At 37.9% G+C, this 23,878-nt stretch overlaps 1 protein-coding gene across 1 annotated transcript in view; it reads right to left on the bottom strand.

Annotated features, from left to right (window-relative positions):
- LIX1 (limb and CNS expressed 1) overlaps positions 1-23,878 on the bottom strand; it is a 36,453-nt gene that overhangs the window by 5,576 nt on the left and 6,999 nt on the right. The window contains exons 2-3 of the mRNA XM_026088710.1: positions 17,396-17,559; positions 4,175-4,315 (exon numbers count right to left, since the gene is read on the bottom strand). Of these exons, the coding sequence (XP_025944495.1) occupies positions 4,175-4,315; positions 17,396-17,559 (305 nt within the window). The remainder of the gene's footprint in view (positions 1-4,174; positions 4,316-17,395; positions 17,560-23,878) is intronic.

The following is a 23,878-nucleotide window of genomic DNA, read 5'->3' as shown; positions in this document are numbered from 1 at the left end:
GTATTTCTTACAGTTATGAACATGTTCTGGTACTGCAAGCTGGAGTCATTTTTAATGCCCCCCTCTCTCTTTCTTTCCCCAGCAAAGAGTTTGGGAGTCCATTTTGGCAGTCACAGTTACCTTGGCAGTTACTCATTTTACCAACCTTCTGTGTACCCTCTGATTACTGTGAATTGGCTGAGACAACTGGTAAACTTTGGTTTCTTTATCTTTAAATACTGATCCATCTAGTCTTAAACTCAGTGGTGCCTTAGGATGTTTGCCAGTCTTCCTAGAGTGATGGAAAATGAGAATGCTAAGTTGTTAATGAGTTGCTGATTACTGGGAAGGAGGGAAGGAGTTACAGGATAAACTAAAAATTCTTTAATCTCTTAATTTTTGCATTTCAGTAAGCACTAAGCAGTCTAGAGCCTTGCTTGAGTCTCTTAGCTGGCCCCCATGAAGATCCTACTGACATATTTGTAGCTGGTTTGTCTGAGATAACCTTCGTCTTATGCTCTGAGTGCCCTCTTTTCTATCTAGCCATATTTTTCAGCTTTCTCAACTTCACTAGATGAGTCAGTGAATTAAGAAAGGCATTTCTAACGTGGTGTTTGCTATGACTCAGATATGCTCTGAAGTATCTCAGCACTGGCACACACTGGAAATAAAAGACCCTCTTTCACCTGTCCCAGCAAAAGAGGAAGTGAAGTAGAAAGAAAGTGTGATCCCAGCAGTGATTTATCAAAGATGACAGAGAGGGCAGGGGGAGGTCTCTGGTCAGCCCCTGGGAAGTATTTGGTAGTGCAGAGCTTGTAGAATGATTTGAGGTATTTTCTCCTCCTGCCAAAAGAATGCCTTTATTGTAGAGAAGATATACACTTATGGGAGAAAAAGGGCAATTTGGGATTTCCAATTTCTCTCCAAAAAGAAAAATTATGGAGGCAATGTAACTGATCATTCTGGAGTTCTAACAAAAGTTTCTGCCAGTTGTAAAGATGGGAAGAAAGTATAAGATTGTGGAAGGAGTGCAGAGGAGGAAAGAAGGGGGAAGACTGGTTTTAATCTGTCCAGACCAGTTTATCCCTTCCTTGATCCAAAAAAAAAAAAAAGGAAAAAAAGAAAAAAATCTCCCCTTATTTTTCCAGCTCTAACTTAAATTGACTCTAATGGGACTACAATGATTGGCTGGAATTTTGAAGCTGTAATTAGCTTTTCTTATGAATCAAAACAGCATCCCTCCCAAGCACTTCTGAATTCAACTGAGGGTGATTGATGGCTCAGAAGTATAAAATATTTTTATGTTAATGCCCTGCTGCCCTTTAGTTGATCTTCAGTGTCCCAGTGCTCTAATGATAGAAGAGCCCGTCTCCCACCTTCAGGCTTTACTGATCTCTGCAGTACTGTTGCCTCTCCATCTAAACTTTTAGGTATAATTATTTGAGATGTATCTCCAAAACCCCCCTTCAGTTAAATCAGTTCTGTCTAGTTGCAGGCTTATCACCACAGTGCCTAAATGCTGACTGTGCAGGTTTTGAGTCTCTTAAAGTACATCTATGGTAATGAGTATGTTTCATAAAGTGCATCTGTGGCCGCCTTGATGAAGTGTGATGACGTGCTCCAGAATTTTGCATTTGCTTTTTTGGTAGAATCCACAAACTGCATGAAGTAACCAGTATAACAAAGGGCTGAATTTCAATTAAATTCATTGCCTCCCTTCCCTTTTTTGGGGGGAACCTAGAAAAGAAACACAAGACAATTTTGAACACATTCCTCTGCATAACCCTAGGTGTTCAATGGCAGCTTCACAAAGTTGAACAAATTTCTACCCAATATGGTTCTGCTGAACTGCTGGTAAATTTATAGCTTTTGAATGCTGTAGCATTAACACACTGCTGCTGAAATATTTATGTTAGCTTTTAAATATCCCTGAGGAAATCCAGCCAGAACTCTGCAATGTATATACCCTTTTACCTCAAAAATTTCCATAAAAAATGATAAATTACTTGAATCAAAACTCCCTTTAATTTTCACGCACAAATAAATCATGCTCTATTTTTCTTAACTTTTATGGATTTTTTTCCCTCCTCTAAAATGTATAAAATTTACAGTGCTGGAAAAGAAAACCCTTATTTCATCCACAGAACAGATATAGACCAGACCTCCTTACGCTCCCCTCTTTTTACATCCTCCTTCTCAAGATATCTTATGAAGAAGTACAAAGCTTTTTACTTGAAAGGTGAACACTACAGATCATCTCACACAAGGAAGTAGTAATATTTCTAAACTACTTAAAATGCATCCGCACTTATCAGAACTCCTGCAAGTAGTTCTGCAAATATAAGAGGAACTCATTTAAGCCTTCCTCAGTCCATGACATATGCCTTTTAGTGAATTAGCACTTTCATTTATAAGGATTAGTTATGCTATAAGATGATATTTGTCACATAGTACCGTTCTGAACTACAAATAATTTATCTGGTTATTAATTTCAGAGAAAACAAAGCTAAGCAACTTTTATGGACTAACCCAGCCTTGTGGAACTGTTGGAATTATCACAGTTTTAAGCATAAAATTGGTTTGGACAATCTTTACTGGAACAATGGTGAAAAAACACTAAAACCTTGAGTTTTGTTTGTCATCTGGAGGAAAATCTACTAGCTCTGGACAAGCAGAATTTTACAAGGCTATATTAATGGGTATTAGTATAGATACAATCATAACCGTAAAGTTATTCCGTAATAAGTATGTAATTATGTTTCCCAAGTAGTTTTTGCTTRTATATGATAAGATAAAGAGAAAAAAATTTGACTGCCAAGGAGATATAAGGCATTCAGATATACATCTTGCTCTGAAAAGGCAGTTCAATATATTTTAAAACTAGAATTTAGGAAAACTGAAGACTTAGACCCAGTTTTAAAGGCTGGGAAGGAACTCCAATCCCATTCACTCAACTAAGTTTGAAGACTGTTGAAGATTAACTTGTTACCTAGACAGGGAATAATGATTTTCAGTTTATATAAGACTAATCTACTTGGGAAATACAGGCAGGCTGTAATTATATCAGAATTTAATATTTTACATTTGTATTCCCATAAGGTATATGTAGTTCACACTGTAAGAGTCACTGGCATTTCGAGTGTGGCCATTTCTGAAGTGGCAAATTGTATCTGAGAATATTGCACATCAGCTTAAAAAGTTTCTCAAAATTTCCCCAAATTTTATGTAAGAAAATTAAAAATAAAAACATGTACACCCCATTATCTTCCCCTCTCCCCCAAACCTCAAATCCAGGGAAATAGAGAAGTTTTGCTAACTCCTCAGCTGACATAGCAGAAAATTTGTCTCCATATTCTTCAGGGTCAAGTTCCTCCCATTTCCTTTACTCCCCTGATTCTGATGGTACAACAATGTACGTGTTAACTAGTTATCGCCAGTTTGGGAGATGCTTCAGATTTTTGATTTTCTCATATAAAGTGTTGGTTCAGATCTTTGGAGTAATTGAGCTGAACTGATCTTCATTGCACATTTGCACCAATGGACAGAAAGTGCAAATTGCAGGAGTCAGTTCTGTGAGCTGTGTCCCACTCACTGTTGTTATTTAATGACAAAGGTTCTTTCCTATTCATTTCGTTTCCAAAGTCAGTATCTTGTTACAAATTAAAGCCTTAAAGAGAAACATAGGGATAACTTAAAGATCTGGAACAGTGCACTGTRCTGTTACCCCAGAGGCTTTCACTGTTTTTTAGTAATACTCTGAAATTAACTCTGTCAGTTCTACAGAGATTTAGCTCTTTGGACGGGTGTAAATCCAGAGCATTTCAACGCTGTCTATGAATTACTCTGCAAGTATACAAGTAAACAACTCAGCTGAAGTAAATGAAGRTAACTATCTCTGGCTCAGAGTCATTTAGACACAGATTAGTGGGGCTTGAGAAGGTGTTTTGGAGAATTTGGAGCTCTGTTTTTGCCTGCAAGGTGTACATACTTATGTTCACACAACTTCCCTGCCCTCCCCCCTGTTCTTTTAATCTGAGATCAGCCTATATAGTAGAGAAGCAAGCAAACTCTGAGTTAATTGGATTATCAGCAAAGATACAGTTGCATAGGTTCTAATAATCCCATCAAAGGAGTTTATTCATAATCTACAATCTTGTACTGATACCAAACTCTTTAAGTGATTTTTTGCACTTACACTGGTTGAGGAAACAGCCTCCCGAACACTTTCCATGATGAACTCCTTTGTGATCCTGCGACAAGGCAATTCATTGAAGAGAGAATTGATCAAAGCCACTTTTGCAGCATCTCGCCTTGCTTCTGCTCTGCTGAAGCAGCTCTGAAAAAGCACAGAAAAATTCTACATATCTCAGATAAGGTCTGTATTTCCCACTGCATTTCTCAGATGTGTTTTTTGCTTCTCAGTACACGAAAGACAAAATACTTTTTTTTTTTTCAGAAAAGATTATATTAATTACTTTCCTCACAAATTCTGACTTCTCAGAGCCAAACATTTTTAGTGAGAAATAGTTTTACCTCAAAGTGTCACAAAAATTATTGGTTTAATTAAAAATTCATCTACTTTGTCAAAAGTCTGTGACTTTGGTGACATTTTAATTGAGTTTTTAAACAGTTACTGCAAGTGTTAATTCACTGCTTAGCACATGTTCAGACAGAAGCCAAGCTTGGAATGAATTCTGTTTCCAAAAGTTTTTTGGTGAAAATGTGTCTTAGATGTTTTTGTTTATTTTTCTTCAGAAAACAGATCTGTTTTGAGCTCTGCAAAACAGAATGACACCTTTGAATTTCTTGGTGGTGATGTCCCTTGTTTCTTTTAAACCAAGTATACTACATAAGGGATTTTGAGGAGTACGTGAAGGGCTCTGACTAGTGGAAAAGGACAACTTAACTTTAAACAAAATTGGCATCCGTTGTTGTCCACCCCGCCTTTGCTGCATAGCTGATCAAGCTGCTTGTCAGCAGATCTGCCATGGTTTACAGGGTGCTACTTGCTGGTTTAATCTTATCTTTTAAAATTCCACTTTGTGTTAGTTTTTTTGGGTTTGTAATAGGGCATGAAAATTTCTTACCTCTCTCAACCAGCAAACAGTGCATTTCTAATTTTAATAACATGGGGATTTGGTAATTTAAGAGGCACTGGGTATTCTTAAAATTGATCTCTGTGGGGTGACCTGGGCAAAAAGCCATGCTGCTAATCTTATGGTGTCTTAAGGCCAGAAAGCATCCCCACCTCATCTCGCCTGTCCTGCTGCACTACATATGTCACAGGACTCACCCATGTACCCCACATTAAGCCCAAGGATCTTAATTAGTCCTGTAAATGCTTTGATATAAATTGTACACCACAGGCAGTGAAAAGTAGAGACCAAAGCACCGACAATGCCTGAGGCCTCAGCAAGCAACTACAAGGAATAGATTATGTGAATTAAATCCATATGAACCTAGCAGATGAATCGCACCCGAGGCTTTCAGGCAGACTTTAAAATGCCTTGAAAGATTTATGCCAATCTGACCACAGGGTGAAATACTTTTCCACTCTCAAACCTGACAAACAGTATGGACCTGGGCATGCCAGTAAGACATACCTCCCAGGCAACAGAGTGCAGGTTCTCTGTGCTACTTTAGGTTGCTGCTGTATCCCAGCTGGTGAATCAGTCCCAGTGATGACCATTCTCTGATGCTACAGTGAAAAGAAGTCACTCTCATATGCTCCTTTTTCTACTCTTCCAGCTGCTGCCTCTCTACCCCACCAACTGCATGTATAGACAGTAATTTATTGGGAATGGGGTGAGCAAAATATATTTTAATGTAATAATAATAGCAATGAATTCCTAGCCTTTCTAAACAACCAATTGACATTTGATTTCAGTTGTTTTAATACAGAGCTTGAAGCATATGAATGTATTAAGTCGATGCATCACTGTATTCCTCTCATATGGTGTGAAGAGAGTGAAAGAGTAGGGGCACTCAGGACCACCAAAAACTGCCATGGTTATCAAAACCAAAGCTATTTTTGCAGAGACATGCTGAATAAATTTTTGTAAGAAGTGGATGGAAGCAGTCATTTAAAAATTTCCAAACACAGTTTAAATGCCAAGCAACAGTGAATAACGCTTATACACTTTTACAGACTTGTACACAATTACACTTATGTGTAATTTTCTTCATAACTAGGAAATTGTGCCTTACTGGAGGACTTTGTCTTACTTCAACTTAGATGTTATATGGATAGATCTGTTAACTATCCATTTTCATTTATTATTATTGTTATTATACATTGGATATGCTTTTTTGTTCAAGTACAGCAGTTTGCATAGTTTCATTTATCAATTGTCCTTTTTCTCCTCCTCCAGACCTTAAGGAATCTAGTATCTGACACAATCACTTTAACTCAACTGGATTGTTTCTACCCACTTTAATAAGAAGTGTGAGTACACACCATTGTGTTACTACTGGGAGACTTCTGATTATGATGTATAACTGGTTTCTGTGAAGCAGAAGAGTTACTTGTTTTAAATGCAGTGAAAATGGATATGTAGTTCTGAGAAACCAGTGACAGGAATGTTTTAAATACTTATCTCTTAATTGGTTAGATTTTCTTCGTCATTTTAAAGATGACCACTTTGCTCTCCCTTTTAAAATGCCATTTTTACCAAGTTTAATTGAAGAAATGTGCTTCCTAAAAGGAAAGTGAGTTTAGTTTTTTTTGTTTGTTTCACTTTTGCTAAATAAATATAATGCTTCTCTCACAAGCTGGCATCTCAATAAATGTATAAAATATCTAACCCTTTTATATCCATTTCAAGCTGCCCAGGTCAAATGTTTTGTCATTGTGTATTTTTCTTTTATTAGGTTTAAACATTCTCTTGCAGGCAGCATATAATTCTGTTTTTAAAATTCTGAGACTTATGTGCTTTCAAAAATAAACGTTATGATAAAAACCAATCCAAATAATTTGGATTTAAACCATCTTTGTGAAGATAAAATCTAGTAAAAATGACAGATAAAAGAAAACTTTTCATTTTTAAGTAAGACCAGCAAAGCAGCAGATCAAAGAGTCTGCATATATTTATAAGCAAATGGCAACCTTTTTGAGATCAAGAGATTTACAAATCTGGAAGAAGAGAAAAATTCTTAACATTTACTAAATGTAACAGGAGATATAAATACTTAACCAAAAATGGAGATTATAATTTAAAATGATGACATGTGACTTTCCTCTGCATTTTTTTCCCTTTAATTTAAATTTTTTCTCAGTCCTGAAAGGAGGAAACTGATTAGAGCTCATTTGAGCTGAGGAGTAAAAGGGTAAAAATCTTAATGTAGTTTCTCAGAGGGCAAAGGTTTCAGCATAGGCTCTTTGGCTCAGGTATTGCAAAGAAGTCTTGAATTATCCAAAGCTGCAGCTATGTTGGAGGCTACAGAAGAGCTCTTGTAATAACTGGTCGTGCCAATTAGCTAGGCTAGCTGACAGGCCCCCAGGAGAAGTGGGGGATCTGTTGTGATGACGTGCTGTAACACATATCAAAAGGTAAATACCAGTAGTCATATCCACTTTTAATATGCTGTTGTTTAGGAATTCAGATGTTTATAGATGAGAGAGGGAGAAAGAAGCCTTAGCCTCAGTGTCCAGGGGAAGAAGTGGCATTGACTGGTCCAAGATGAACAGCTGGCAGTGAGCAAGRCTTGGAGAAGGAGGTTCATCCCAGCCTTTCTGACATGTAGAAAACAACAAAGGTAGGCCTTAGCTTAAAGATACCATCTTTCTTTGTTCTCAGTAGGTAAAAAACTCCAAAAATCATGAACGTTTCATTATAGCATATTTCTGCTTGGGTTGTTGCTAGGTATCTGAAACTGCAAGTCTACTTCTCATACTCCTGGTGTTGGGACAGATCCTCAGCACAGTAAAATGCACTTGTGCTGAGCAAGGTATAATATGTAATGTAAGCAGGTGGCTTACAGTTCAGATTTGGACTCATTTGATCCTGTGGCAGCTCTGTGAAGACTGATTGCCCCTGTGTTATCACAAAGACATGATAAAACCCACTTGTTGCATTAAGTCATAGCAAGAACTGAAATCACTTAGAAGGATCAAAGTTAAAGAAGGGTCCTTTTAGATAATCAGTGGGAAGAGGAAGGTCAGAGGGGACCTGTAAAGTGAATTTAAAAGTCAGTTTAAGTTATTCTAGGGCTAGGGCACACTGGCATTGGAGAATAAAGTGCATGGAGCAGAGAACTTGAACTAAAACATTAGGTGAAACCTCAGAAGATTTCCACTGCTCAAAGTTGTCCTTTCTACCTCTGCTTTGGTAGTCTTTCTGATGACTCCATAAGTTTTTAGGAGACAGCTGGCCAACTGTGTCCTCTTAGATGAGAAATCAGCAGAAGGAGTCTCCTTGTTCTTCATACAGTGGCAGTGAAATGAAGGAAGACTCCCTTGACCCTGCTGCTCTCATAAGTAAATCTGAAATYCAAGGCAGTAATTGCTGCAGTTCCCCACTTTTACTTTTGCGTGCTAGGACCAGTAGTTGAGGCAACTGTAAGACCACACAAGTATTTCCTGTCACTGTTTATAGCAGCAATGAGAGAAGGGTTCAGAGGTCTCTTTACCTGACCGCTGCTGTGAGTCAGCCACTTTAAGAAAACTAACATTTCCCCCTGTCCATTTGCAGCACAGGGATTTTAGTTTGGATTCTACCCTTGGCTTGATTTGTGCTTTGGTTAAGTTATTTGGACAACAAATTATAACAAAAATCAAATGTATATTGTTGCACAGTGRATGTACTGAAAGCCTTGATGAATGCCAGCATGCTAGGGAGGAAAGAAGCGGCTGCTTTCTGTGGAGAGTTAATACATTTCATAAGTCATTTCTGGATAGTGTGGTGTGAAGTGAAAGGATTTTCGAAAGTCAGACGTTAACATTTAATGAGTCTATTTCCATTCTTCCCAAATGTACTGGTTCTGCTCAAAATTGGTGTTAAGTACATTTTGCAGTTAAATACATTTTGTTTAAAAATAGAGACTTAAGCCGACCTTCATGACACATTAAAGACCTTTCCCTTCCCAAAGTGATAATAGTCATTTCAAGTCTACCCTTTTTTCATTCTTCAGCCTTATAAAAAAGCTTGGAAAACAGACTAAATTTGCGACATGGTCTACAAAGTCAGTCAATGAATTTTGGGGTTGCTGGATCCCTGCAAACAGATGCTTTAGCAGCCTTGGTTGACTTGAAGTACCAGGGTAAAACATGAAAGAGAATATTTGTAAGACTAAAAGGACTAAAGTTTAGGGACATCTGTAGATCAAAAATCAGTGCCTTTCATCACAACCATAATGAATGTTTAACTAAGCGCATTCCTTGGATAACACAAGAAAAAGTTGCCTGCAACAACATATTGCTGAGTAAGCAACCATTTGCCTTCTGCTTCTGTTACATTTCTGAGACTTTTTCCAGTATTGACCAAGTAGAATACAATGTAATCAAATCAACCTGAGATAACAGAGGGAAGCTTGGCAAGGTGCATTTTGCAGAAATTTTAAGCTAAAAAGAAGAAAATGGTTCTGGTTCTGCTGTGTACATATTTTGAGGCAACAGAAGCTCTAGTGAGATTCTTCTTGCCTCTACCTGCAAAACTAAATAGTGAATAGTAGACAAATTAATAATTCTGGTAGCTGTTCACTTTATTACAGTGTTTCTGGCAATGAACCAGACCAGCACTAAATCCAGCATTTTAACACCCTGCATATGTATGAAGAGGAATGCAGAGAACAAGGTAAAACTTTATCTAGGACTACTGTCCCCCTAAAAGAGAAGTCTTCAGAAGTTGCTCTCTATCTTTATTCTGTACTGTGTATCATGGTTACTGTAATCACAAACAAGCAAAGGGGACAAAGAAGATCAGACATTTCTTTTGTATGGTGAGACAAACTTGGTCAAAGGAAGGAGGTCAAACCTTGAATGACCAGAAAGGGACCTACTGTTTTGGTATGGGTGGAATAATGTTTGGCATTATCTGTGCAGACTTCCTCTGTTATAGCTCTTGAGTGAGCTTCTGCTCTGCTCTGCATCTGTAGCATTCATTCCTAGTGGGAGTGTGTGTGGGCAGTACAGTCACTGGAACTATATTCTCCATCAGTACTGCTTAGAGTAACTCTGACTACTTAAACCCTGGGATTCAGACAGCACGTGCCTGAGCTACATCCTGAATCCATGGTCAGGAGAACACAGGCAGGCATTAATGCCCCTCATTCCTCTGCTGTGGCTTCTCTGGGAGAGGAGGCTGCCTGTGGAGGTTAGGAGGGAGCTGCAAAGACTTTGGCCAAGTTTACAGTCTAGGTCTTCAGAACCATGGGCATGTATTGTGTATTCAGGCTGCTGTGCAGTATGCCGGACACATCGGCATAGAACCAGCCTCAGAGGCAGGGAGTGATGACACCGTTGAACTTTTCCCCCAGAATCTAGCTAGCTTAACTTCTGAGGAAGAAACCTGGCACTTTTATTAGCAGTGAAATTGCTTATATGGAGAGAAGTCCATCCATTAAGCTGCAATTCTGAGGCATTCAAATAGATCTTTAAATACTATGGGCAACATTTATTTGATTTCCAGGATTTTCAGAGGAGCTTAACTGGTCCTTGCTTACTGATAACATGCRCTATACTATTTATGCAATCTATTTGTTGCCCCCTCCCCCATACCTGTGTTTGCTCTTTTACACACACACATGATAACATCTGGAAACATCTATGGAATTATTCAAACCTGCAAGGCCAGGGGAAGCTTGAGGGGAAARAAAAAGAGAGAGAAGGTGCTTGTTGATTTTAAACAGCTGATTTCTAGCCCTTTGATATGAAAACACTCAACAAGAATTGAACAGAGTCCTTAAGTCAGCAACATCACAAAGGCTGCAAAAAGGAAAGGAATGTTTTTTTAATTACTTTTTCTGTTCCATATGAATGTAAATCTGAGAAAAGCCTGTAACCTAGATGTGGGGGGAGGCACAGAGTGTTGGAGTCTGATGGAATTACCTTGCCTCTTATTCAATGCCCAGCTTTTTTCAAAATGCTCTATTGCCATTCCACCCTCCTACTCTGTTTTGAGGTAATATTCACTTTCTTCACCCTGCTTCATAGAAAAGAGCAAACCGGTGTCTGAGAGTGAAGGCTGGATATCAAAGTAAATAGCCTGTCCTTTGCTGAAGGATATGATTCTTCTGTCTTATTACCATGGTCTTTTAAAATTATTAATTAGGTTATATATGGATTGGGAATGCTAATAGTATATAATTGACATCCTTCAGACTTAAGATCACATTAAGGAAGCAGTTTGCTTCTATGTGAGGAGTTCCATCACCTAAAGTCTCCAGAGAAATTAATGTTTCATTGTATAGTACAATGTGATTTAAAAAAAAAGAGAGAGAGAAAAAAAATCACTGTTCTTTCTTTGTTTATGTCTTCAGATAAAAATAACCAACTTTAAAATAACTTTACTAGAAGTAGACAATACTTTAAGTAGACCCCTCATGAAAGCTAAAACCTCCACAAACTTTGCAAGGAAGGTGTTAGGAATTTTTAAAATAAGTATTAATTCATAATTTATTTAAAACAAACATATAATTATATTCAGGCCAGCTCATGAACCATGTACTATTTGTACAGTAAAGTCTTCCTTTACTTATATTTCCCTTGGGAAAAATTTAATTTTATAAATCCAGTTTACTGTGACTTAATGAGTTCCTTAATTCATTGGCCATTGAGAATCACCACCTAAAGTGTATGGGCATATGGTTTTCATCTACATCTTCATTGTAGCCCTAGGTAACTTCCCAAAACCACATCCTTAACTGTTGGAAGGCACGCAGTTTCCCCAGAAGCCTCTGCTTTCTCTGAAATATTTCTGCCTCTCTTTGTTTTAATCCTCAAATTATGTAGTTTAACTGAGATTTAAATTAAATCCGTTAATATAAAAAGTCCATGAATAGAACTTGAACTCCACCATTTCTTTCAGACCTTGAACCATCTTTGAGCTCATGTCTGTCTTCATCTCAACACATCTCAATTCAAAAATCCAATTACCAACCATTTTCACTCACTGTGAAGCATTTCAGTGATGTACTGCCAACATTTCAATGAGTCTGCAGAATGATTTTTCCCCTACTTTGAAATATGTGTGGTATTTTCAAAGCAAAGAAAATAACAGATCCATAAAACTAGTACTTTCCATTGTGCTAATTACTTTCCATCACAGTAATCTTCTGAACACCCCAGTTCACCTTGCTGATGCTACTTGAGGGTGTTCCTACATCAACAGCAAAGGTAACAGAGCACTCGGCCTGTAGCCTTTACCTGAAAGGGGTTGATGACGTAGAGAGAGGATCATTTCTTGTGTGTGATCATTTGTGCAATAAGTCCACTTTGGTGTTGGGGTGGTCAGATCTCTGCTTTTGCCTTTGAAAAGGTGTGGGGGAGCCAGGAAAGACGAAGACACCCCGCCTGTGTTGTGGGGTCTTACTGGAAGAATAGGTCTTCTTTTACAGGTATGGGGATCTTAGAGAAGGTAATGCTTTTGTATTGTTGGAGGCAATAGAAAACCAAGTTCCAAAACCTTATTTTACTTTCTATATAAACTCTTTATATTTGTGGCAGAGATAGGTGGACAGGTAAGTTTAAAATAAGGCAGAGATGGGTATAGGAGATTTGTGTCTGAAAGCTGATATTTGGAAAGATGATACAACTTCAGATTTTATTTAAAACAAATAAAATTAGAAGGTGCATTTCCTATCCTCCTGGTTGTGAAGCTGAAAAATGTGACCCTAATGTGACCCTAACACAGATTTTATTTAACTCTGTGGGAAGCCCAAAACAATCTTTAGGTTAAAGAAGAGTGTGCCATCCCAGGTGTCTGATGGGGATGTTTATTTCTTCCAGCTATAAACTTTGTGTTTAGGTATGAAGGGTTTCTTCACACCACAAGGAATGGGGTAAGGGTGGAATATTCACTCTCAGGGAGGCTAAAGGATAGCTCTTTTAACAGGGAGTGCGAGTAAGAGATTTGTCTAACCTTAAACACTCCTTCTCCTCATTGCTGTAAGTTTCAGCAATAATTTAAAATATAGCTGTATTTCTAGCTGGAAAAGATGGGTATATATATTTTCAGATTTTCCATTTTTTCCGTGAAGAAGAGTAGTGACTGTAGACATARTTTAAATCAATAATAAAAATCTTACACAGCAAGTGAGAGAAGATAAAGATAACTGAAATTTTGATTTTTGCAAAGTTAAGGGAGCTGCTATGATACAAACTTGTAAGAGGTACCCTGGAAAAAATAAGGATTTTTTAATGCGTTTTATTTTTATAAAATGCAACAAGAAATTTTAATAGTATATTTTAGAACAGATTTGATCCAGCTCTTGTTCTGAAAGTATACCACTTTATACTTCACTAATGCACGTTCCAGTTACATGCAACTCGGATGCTTGTATATTTGTAGTGATGGTATTAATATTGTTGTGTCCATAATTATCTATGGACATAATTGAGGGAATATTCACTGGATAAGATAGTGACCTTTTATTTGATCAATTAGACTTTCATTAGACTTGGAAAAACAGATCAGCTTTTAGTTGCACAGGCCTGTGTGTACTGAAGTCCTGCAGACTCAAAGAAGTGCTGAAGTGCTCAAAATCTGGTCCAGCTTTTTGCTCCCAGCTATATTACTTAGTCTAATAAAAGATATTGCCTTTCCTTATAAAGCATACTTTGATTAATAGTAGCAGAGAAATGCGAGTGAGTACATAAGCAAATAATAATTTGATATTTGAATGATCAGCTCAGGGAATTTTTAGCACTTCTATCCTTAGTGAGCTACAAACCTATTGTTCAAATGAATTCATTGCTGTAGATGATCTCGCTTGCAAAGATGAAAGCTAGGCTTGACTTGTAACACTTTTCACTGCATTTATAAAGTTAAAGTATTCATCAAATTTCCCTTTGGTATTAAAAGCAAAAACATCTGCTAAAACCATGAGCAGCTTGATGCCTGAGTTCAGCAAGAGGGGAGCCAGAAGTTGATCAGATGGGCCTTATGTTGGTCCCTTTGTCATAAATGAAAATTATTGCACAGTTTTCATGGTAAGTCATGGTATGTGATTCTTGGTATTAAGTACCCAGAAAAAAAATGGAAGAGAAAATGTTTAAAACATGTAAGCAAATGAATAGGTTTTTTGACTGTGAAGTACCATGAAGTATATCATCTAATATGTACCTGCATGTCTTAAGGCAGAAAAAGGTTTCAGAATATATTATTTAAAACAAGACTTGAGCAGGAGTGTTTGTAGTTTATCTGTACTCTGTTGCTTACCATTATTTAGGGATATTGTAATACCTACAGTAGGTTTTAAGCAGTCTGGATACTGAGAGCCTTGATATCTGTAAATTAAGATATTGGTGGTTCATTGCTAAATTGTTCTAATGGTATTCAGTGCACGTCTTTGAGGAGCCATTTTCAATTAGACCCATTTGTGCATTCCTAATACTTCTTCCCTAAAGCATGAACGGAACCAATCTGTTAGCATCCATCTGCAGTGGCTCGGCTCAGCGCGGAGAGGGGGCTGCCAAGCCGGCTCGCTTTCCACTACCTTCCTGCTTCTGGAATGGCGAGTGGCTCTGAATTATATTCATGACTGGCTGCAGTAATCCAGCTATACAAGAGAAATACCTGATCCAGCACTTTGTAATGCACAGGGAAGTTATTCAATTATTTGGAAAGCGTTGTTAAAAAATAAAGAAAGAAAGAAAAGAAAGGGATCATGTGTGGGGCAAGTGTTGGCAAAATAAGATGAAATATCATATAAAACTGATAGCCTACAAGGCAGCAAAAGAATTTAACAAGGGAAAAAAGTGTAAAAAAATTTGCTGTTTTCCTTTCTCACATCGTATTTTCACAGACCACATGGGCAAAACTGTCCTGCTTTGGCAGACAGATGTCATCACAAGTTTGCAGCACATTTTAGATTCAGGAAATTCTAGGTTGTTTTAAGCAACTCTGTTAACAGTGCTCCCCAAAATGATAGGAAAAGTAGACCCATAATGTTCAGAAGACTCTGTGAAGAACTGCAAGGAAAAGCTCTGAAAAATAGTCTTTTCTTTACATTTCTTTAAGTAACAAACATTATTAATTTAGTTTCTTTCAAAGTAGTTTACTGCCATTGCTGTTTGAAATTAGGCTATATATGATGTTCTTATGTGTTTCTAAAGTGTTATTTTCAGTCTTTAGTTGCACAGCATGAGAAATAGGAAGTCACTGGAGAGCAATACGTGTTTTCTTAAATACTTTTAGTCCGTTTCAGTAATCTGTCAGAAGCTTCAGAAGGCTACCTAGACAAATTACTGCTTGCTAATACTCCCAAACCCCTGATGAGGAGAAAGTTCCTACAGAAATATAGGAAAATGAAAAATCTGAACCTCTGCTGTCTTCATGAAGGAAAGAAGCCTAATATGAACCTACTGCAAATCCAGAGATTTCAGGGTCATATTTTCTTGGGAGGGAAGGGGGACAAAGCAGTGCTGATTTATGCTGAACAAGAATCTTGCCTTGAAAGTGTAAAGCTAAGAAAAGAAAGCACCTATACAGTAGAACACTTTTGCCGCTGTGTGCAGCTATAGTTGAATACAATTCCCCAGCTCCAGTCAAAGCTGATATAAATCATTATAGCTTGCTCGGTCCCTACCCTAGTTGAGGTTTTAACTTCCCTATTGTGAGTTGAAAGAGTATTAATGGCACATGGCTCCTTCCCCTCATGCTCTGAGAAAACATTCCAGGAAGCACGTAATGCAACACTTACAGTCTCCAAGCTGTCATTTGGATCTCCCCTGTTTGACAGAAGGGCGAAAACTATAGTAATCTGAAAGACCTGGAGATGCTCTTCAAATTGGTTAAGATGCTTTGAATAACAGGAGTTACCTTAGGTTTTAAGATCTTAATGGATTACGTATGCATGTTAGATTATAACTAAGATACAGGTGTTGAAATTTAGGTGCATGTATGAGGTAAAACTATTGCATTGGCCCCCATGGAGAAGATGGATTAATGCTTGTTTTCAGCTGAAGAAGATTAGGCATCTGTGCACAGACTGGCAATAGAGTAATGCTATTGTCGTTGCAGATGAAACAACTTTTAGTGAAGGGGAGCTTCCCCCTCTTTTTTGAAGGAGGAAAGATGGCTAGGTTTAGAGATATATTTTGAATGAGTTCACCTGGAAATTCCCCTCTTCATCATAAAACAAAGGCAAATAGTTAGCTCTGTTATATTATTTAACATCTGCTATGTATACTCTCAATTTTCTAACCTGCTGCAATGCTTACTGCTTCTTTGTCGTGCAAACCATTAGAGGTTATTTAGACTTTTTCCTCTCACTATTGCAATGGTATAGATGTGTCCTAGTGGTGTAAATTGTGGGCAAGCACTGATTAGACTCCGATAAAAATTAGCTATGTGACAGTATTATCCTGCTTAAAATGCTGGAAATACCAAAAATGGCACTATGCACAAACAGATGGATAAAAATAAATAAATAAATAAAAGCTTAAGAGTAGATGTATGCCTGTAATATCTTGGCTATGACAAGCTTGGAACATAACTGCAAATGCTTTATTCTCAAAAAAGTGGTTGCTGAGGATCTCAAAATTTGTCTTCAAAAGGTCTTGTAAGACCCTGTGCAGGCTTAACTCCTCATCAGTAGGTGCTGCACATTGTCCATGCCTGTTGGATTCAAGCCGGAGCTACTGTTACCAATTTAAAGGAAGGCAGAGGGTAGAGCACTTGACCAGACAACCTTCTTCCTCCCGGATGCTGGAGGCATCAAATTCAATTCCAGTTGTTCTTTCACTGAAAGTGAAATCTGATCTGCCTCTGGTTAGTTTTGCTCCCTGTTCTTTATATGTCAGCATAGCATTAGTATGGTTTGGATGGTATATATTATGGGGCATACTGTTGCAATGAAAAATATCTTCACATTGAATGAAAAAAGAAATTACAAAACTATTTCTCCTTCAGAACAGATTTTTTTGTTTTCTGAAGGAAAAAATATACACACTTTGGTCTTAGATTCCACTGACAAAAGCGCTCAAGTTGATCAAAACATTCTCCTTTGTTGCAGATATTGGAGACCAGAGACTAGACTGGTAAAATCATGCCATGTTCAATTAATAGCTAGAACTGCTTGTTATTTTCTTTTAAGTTGTTTGTCTCTAAAACTGCTGAGTGTTGCGGAGTGTCAGAGGCTGAAGAATTCAAGTGTGGAACAGTGATGTTCCAAAAACAGAAGTTGCCATGTATTTTTCATTGCAAAACCCATTTCAGAAAAAAAATCCCCCTGGCAAAGATTGGAAGGTGCTGCTTACCTGAAAGTTACCAAAACAGCTTCCCCCTGGCAGGGTAACGTAACTCACAAATGGGGGGCCCAGGGAGCTCAGCAACTCGTACACCACGGTGCCTTCGCTCGGAAATATGGCTTTCTGCTTCTGCTTGCTCTCCCAGAACTCCTGCAATATTGCTACGACATTCACTGTCAAAAATAGGAAAAAGATGAACGAGGAAACAGTACAGGCCTTTGATCTTGACTTGCTGGTTTTTGTATTGAACAAGAAATGCAGACATATGAGTTAGGAGCTTGAGACATTAAGACATCACCAGCATTAAAACTTCTATAATTGTTCCTGTTAGTGTTAAAATGTGTTCAAATTGCACAGTAACAGATTGAAGGCCTTCTGGGATTACAGGCTGCTGTTGATCGTCCGTTGCAGGTTAGTAATGCTGTCCTTTTAAGTCGATGTGTTGGAGCCCTCATTCAATAGCTGGAAGTGGAGCAACTCACTTTCAAATAAAAGAAAATGTTATATTCTAATTTCTCTTTACCCGTTCTGAAAAGAATCATATCTACCCAGAACAAGCAGCTGAATTTCAATATGAAACTTCATGCAGTGTTTGGGCAGAAGGTGCTGTATAGTGTGGTAGCAATAGTTGCAAGCTAATGTGAAAATGGAAATATGGAAATCACAAATTCAGCTGATGTCATGACTATTGCCTTGGTGTTCTGAAGTTCTGAACTTCAGGGTGGAGTTTTCTAAATAGGTGTTTCGTTTGGACTCGGAAGGGATTGTTTACTTTGTTTGTCTAGACRCCTTTTGCAAAGCCATTTGTGTTGTATCTTAGATGTAATATTTTTCTAGGCAATGAGTACCGAAGGAATAGCATGATATGGATGCTCATTTTACCTTTGTCAAAGCTGTTGCCATTRTTTGCTTTAGACCTTGCCAGAAACACCAGTCTACCCCAAAGAATAACTGTGTTGGACATTCGCCATAGAAATACATGCTGTTGGCAGTATTACTCTCTTACTTAAAATTAAATTTTAGAAGATGGGAAATAAAGACTTTACTCCGGACCTTGCAGTGCAGTATGAATTAGTCCTAGACAACAGCACGGATCTTTCAGGGTATTGATACCAGTTATCCTCTGGTATCAGGTATTAACTATTTGAGCAGGGATCAGTGGGATTCAGAGGATACATGAGAGTCAGAGATCATTTCCCTCATTAGCCCTTCCCTTTCCACAGTCACGCTGAGCTTGTTAATGGGGAGAGATGGGAAAAGGGATCCGTCTTCTGACAGCTCCATGCCAGTGGTAGCTCATGTGCATGGGGCATCACCCTGTTCCCTGCAGCATGGGCCACGTGGTCTYCAGATCGTCCTTTTCTTGGGCATTCAGCCAGGCAGAGGGTAGCGACAGGGAGYATGGCCAGCACTAGCCACCACCTCCTGTGCACGCTCAAACCACGAGAACGAGCAAGCAGCATGGCCGAGCTCTGGGGAAGCCAGGAGGAGGGCGGCAGTGTTTGCAGTATGCTGCTCTCTGCTGTGCGGATGCTGTGATGGTGCTGGCACCTACCAATTCTGGCATTTGAGTGTTTGAAGCTGCACAACTGTCATGGCATTCAAATGTTGTGCCGACCTAAAGAGGAGAGCTACCTGGATAAAAGTATTTCTAACAGGAAACATTGGGATAAACATCTGTTGGGGTGCAGCTGAGCTTTGAGAAAACTGACATACAATGAAACTCTTACCACAGAGACTGACTGCTGCTTTTCTAAGCTACAGTTTTTTCCCCTCTTGAGACTGTCAAAGCTTGTTAGCCAAAGGATCTGTTCTGCCCACTGCTCATCTCTGAAATTCAGTGCTTGGCAATCCAGAAAAATTAAGCAATTATCTGGAATTGGTGACCCAGTTTTTACACTCAGGAAGTGCAGTTACTTTCCTATTATAAACTATGAGTAATAATGAACATGAAGGGAGAAAAACTGGACTTTTAGCTGGGGTAACTCCTAACAAAACAGACCCCATAAGATAATCCACCTTGATGAAGGAGTATTTCAGAAACCAGTTCTCTCTGTTTGAGAGTTTCTCTCTGATGTAAATGCCTCAGTGTCTTTTATTAGACCTTCTGCTCCACAGAGCATGCACATATGTATTGGGTAACAATCTAGTCTAAAATCCATTAAGCAAAAGCTGAAATTAAGCATAAATTTTATGAATGTCAAATGACCAGGCTTTAAACTTGACAATTCAATAGAAGCTGCCACTTCAATAAAGAAATGGTATTGATGAAATTCAGTCCTGTATTGAAAAGGTCACAGCTAGGGCAAAAAGAAGTTGGCTTGAAATAGATCAAAATAAAAATGAGCAGCATCAAGAACACCCCAGGTTTAAGATGGTGCCATAAAGCACTTTGGCCTTTTAAATAATTGTTGTCAAACAGTGCAGTCATTAAAAGCAATAATACAAATACAATACCGAATACAGTGGTTTAAGTAACCTACAGTGCTTTTGGTGGCCTTATAATTTAACCTGTATGTTACAGCTTTTGTTTAAAAAACATGTGAATTGATCTGAGCCACATCATCAGGTTGAATATTCTGCAGCTGATGAATCAGTGCCGCAGTTGCCTGCTCTATTGAAACCACTGAGTGTTTCAGCAACATCCAGGCTGCAATTTGCAAAGCAGCAGAAAGAAATCCTGGGACTTGGATTTTGTGGGGACAGGGGAGAAGGAGAACTACCCACAAATGCAGTGATTTTGCTTATTAAGAGAAAATGATAGTAGTCCATACAACAAACACCCAGTATTAAAACTGTTTAATTCCAACAATAGTAACAGCTAGCCTTCTAAAATAGTTTGCGTGTGTGAGATCCTTGTTTCTCATTTTTCTTTAGTTGTATAGCAATTGAAAGAGTTCAGAATGTAAAATGTCTGTTATTATTTCCATTCTTGTTCAAGAGTACTCTTGAAGGTAATTCAGCATTTGGACAGCCTGCCTTTCTCTACTTGGCTGAGAGTTTCCGCTGGAGCTCCTGTTGTTCTACAAACTGATATTTGCAAGAATATTTAAGTGCTCCAAAGAAGTACCCTTTTTGACAATACACCAAAAAAAGAGACAACATCTCTCCTTTTGGTGAAATCCTGAAATATGCTTTTGGCTGTCACAACCTATACAGCCAAAGAAATATTTTACCAGGGGACAACTAGGCAGTGAGTAGCCATTACAAGTTAAACTAATATGACAAACAGTTAAAAAGTAGCTGAGCTGATACTTGTGTTTGGATTAGAATTGCTGGCTGCAAAGTGGGGTTCATATGCACAGGAAGCATGATGCTCCAGCTGGCTATCTCTGTAAAAGCTGCAGAAATCTACCTTATTTAAAGGAGCCTGATTTTGTACAGAAGTGGATGAGGAACTTCCATAAAACCTGGCTCATTGGGGATGGTAACATCCATCTGGGAAGTATTTGGTGGTGTGTGTATGATTGTAACGTTTTAAGATACTGCAGCAGTTTTCGATGTGATTTTTCAACCCCAGCCAAAGTTAGCACCTCAAAAGGCTGATGTATGCAAAATTGTATCGGGTTAACTAATGGCTGGACTGAAACTGTGGCCATAGTGTTAGTTTTTAGTTAAGCCAAACAGTGTTATGTGAGAATGCTTTTATGTTGATTTTAATTTCACTTACAGCAGTTTAGCTTGTATCAGTAAGCTTACTGTCATGAGGTTAAAATAGCATAGCAATTTTAAATAGATTAACTAAATTAATTTAAACTAAACTAGTAGAAGCTCTGCATATAAATATGCCTTAAATACTTCATCCTCAAGTATTCATATGTTAAACATGCTATGAGTCGTGAGTATTGTCTACTTAAAAAAAAGTTTAATTTTATAAAAATGTATGCCTGACAACCATTAATTTGTTTTCATTATATGTTACGTATAGTTGTACTAATTTAAGAAGACGTGAAAGATGTATTCAGGTGTGTAACTAGTTAATTACTTATACTGAGACACTACCATGATTACTTATGTTTTATTAAAATCTCCCAATATTCATTTATCCTATAAGAATTGCATTCTTTGGTTTCATTTTTAAACACTYCAGGTGGAATGTTGTTTGGTCAGATGCTATGTATTAGTATTTTGCATCCAGCTGGTTTGGAGTCTAATAATGCAATGCACTGGTCATGAGGATTTTGAGAAGTCAGTAGTCATACGTAAATGAAAYAGCAAGGTTTGCTTTTACTTGAGAGGTTTAACAGTGAGTAAATAGAGCATTGCAATTTACATCTCATTTCGAAAGGCCACTCTCTTCTAATTGCTTTTTGTATTTTGGAAGATGCCTATAAAATGGTCAAAGCTTTTAAAATAATGACTGTACTATTTATATGTATTGATAACTACTTTTCTTGAGAATTTAATTTTCTGCGCTTTAAAAGTTCTTGTTCTATATATTGTGAATTGCAGAATCAGTTAACTATATTGGTTTTATTGAAGTCCCCCATGAACTTCAACCAGGCAATACTTTATCCAAATACTGCATATGTGCTCCCTCCCTACCTATCCAGACTTTTTAAGTTGGAGGTTTACAGTAGTGCAAGTATGATCAAGTTCAAGGGCAAGAATTTCATATATCCTTTTTCTTTAATTTTTTTCCATCTGTGAGTGTTAAGGGTTTCACCACAGTCTGTTTGATGTTGGTTGTAATGTCAAGTTATGAGGTGGAAAGATTATCTTTTAATGTAGATTTCTCTACTTTCTTTTTTTAATCAATCAGCTGGAAAAGCATCACAGATGCCCAGGAGTTGAGCTTCATACCTGGCAAAGCTGTCATAAGCTGCAAATTCTGGTAGGCTCTTTGAAGCGCCCCTCGTCTGCAAGGATTGTATTTCTGGAGCAGACTGCTTGGAAACTTTGAGCTCTGCAGAGCAGAAGCGCACAGGTTGTTCTGCTACGCTTACCCTAAACAAACCCTGAGCTCTTTTCAGTGTTCAGAAACATTGTTTTATGTCAACTGGATTTGGAAGTGGGTGAAATGATGAAACATATCTTAAAACATGGCATTATTTTCCAGTCGATTTCTCACCTCTGAGCAGGAAGTGCCTTACCTCTGCTTATGGAAGTGGGTCAAATTCCTTGTCATTGCAAATGTGAAACAAAACTCCCAGAAATGAATTATGTCCATAGGTTTGTGTTCCATTGACGCCAGGAAAAAAAAAATCTTCCAAACTTACAGAGTTACTGTTAAAAATACTGGCTAGACATTTACCTGAACCAAGGCAAACAAACAAGATAAAACAGGAGAATGCCCAAGCAAAGGGGGATGCTTTGGCTAAGACTAACAGGGCTAATGGGAGCGGGAGCCAAGTGAGTCTATCAGTGAAGTGGAATGGAGTCATATCCTTGACAGCATTTTGCTGTCAAGAGACTAGAATATAAAGAGCACACACAAGATAACCACCTACTTTGTCATTTTTAAACTTAAAACAACCTTTTCTAAAAATCCTTTTAACTGCCTTGATGGAGTTAATTTAATACCTGAATGCAGAGAAAAATACAAGCTTTTTGAGTTAAAGAAATATCTAATATGAAATATATTAAAGAAAATTCTTTAGTGAAAGGCTAGTAAAGTTGTCTTACATCTCTTAAATCAAGCTGTGGCACATAATCAGTAAAACCGTATCATTTAAAAAAAGTTCATAAGTTACAAGTGCACCCTCCTGCAGCTGTATCCTATTATGTCTTGAAACTTAACACACTTATCATAGGGAAGTTGTTAAAACTGGGTTCAGGCTAACAAATAGATATTGTTTAAACCTGTACAAAAAATGGTCAACAATTTAGGTGGGAACCAGCAGGTTTTTAATGGAAAGTTCATATCTTCTCTTTAGATTAGTTTTGCATATTTTGAAATGAATAAGTAAATGCAAATATGTATTTGTTGCAAATGTGAGTAGGTAATACTAATTAATTTTTCCATGACCTTATCATATGTTTATAAGCTGTTATATATTAGCACATTAGTAGTGATTTCATTAGGATATATCAGTCCCCATGCTGTAATTTCTGTTCTCCATGTGTACTTTAAGCTATGTAGTATAGTACAAATAAGAACAAACCCAAAATCTCCACTAAGATGGAACAAAACCAGGCATACAGTAAACACAGTTTTATCATGCAGCATGTACTGGGGCACCAACTGTATGCTGAGGATTTCAGGGGCCTTTTCCCTTCTCCACAATAGCTAGTTGCCCACTTGGACTGATCTGGCTTTCTTTACACTTGGAATTTCTGTGGAAATACACAGGCTAATGTATCCTCTGGTACAGAAATGCCTRTAGGTAGTGTGTAGAAGTGAAGGTGCTATGGGCTCTTTTTTCATTGAGCACTTGTCAATCAGAGCTATGGGTCTGCACCAAGCAACCATAAAACTTTTCTTAGTGAACTACTTAGTGAATATTTGGAATGCACCCAGTGCATTTGCACAAAAAGGTACAAGCCTCCAAG

The sequence above is a fragment of the Apteryx rowi genome, unplaced genomic scaffold (assembly GCF_003343035.1).
Source record: "Apteryx rowi isolate R43461 unplaced genomic scaffold, aptRow1 scaffold_780, whole genome shotgun sequence".
Lineage (NCBI taxonomy): Eukaryota > Metazoa > Chordata > Aves > Apterygiformes > Apterygidae > Apteryx > Apteryx rowi.
The sequence above is the reverse complement of the archived record's forward strand: the minus strand, read 5'-3'. Positions and strand labels throughout refer to the sequence as shown.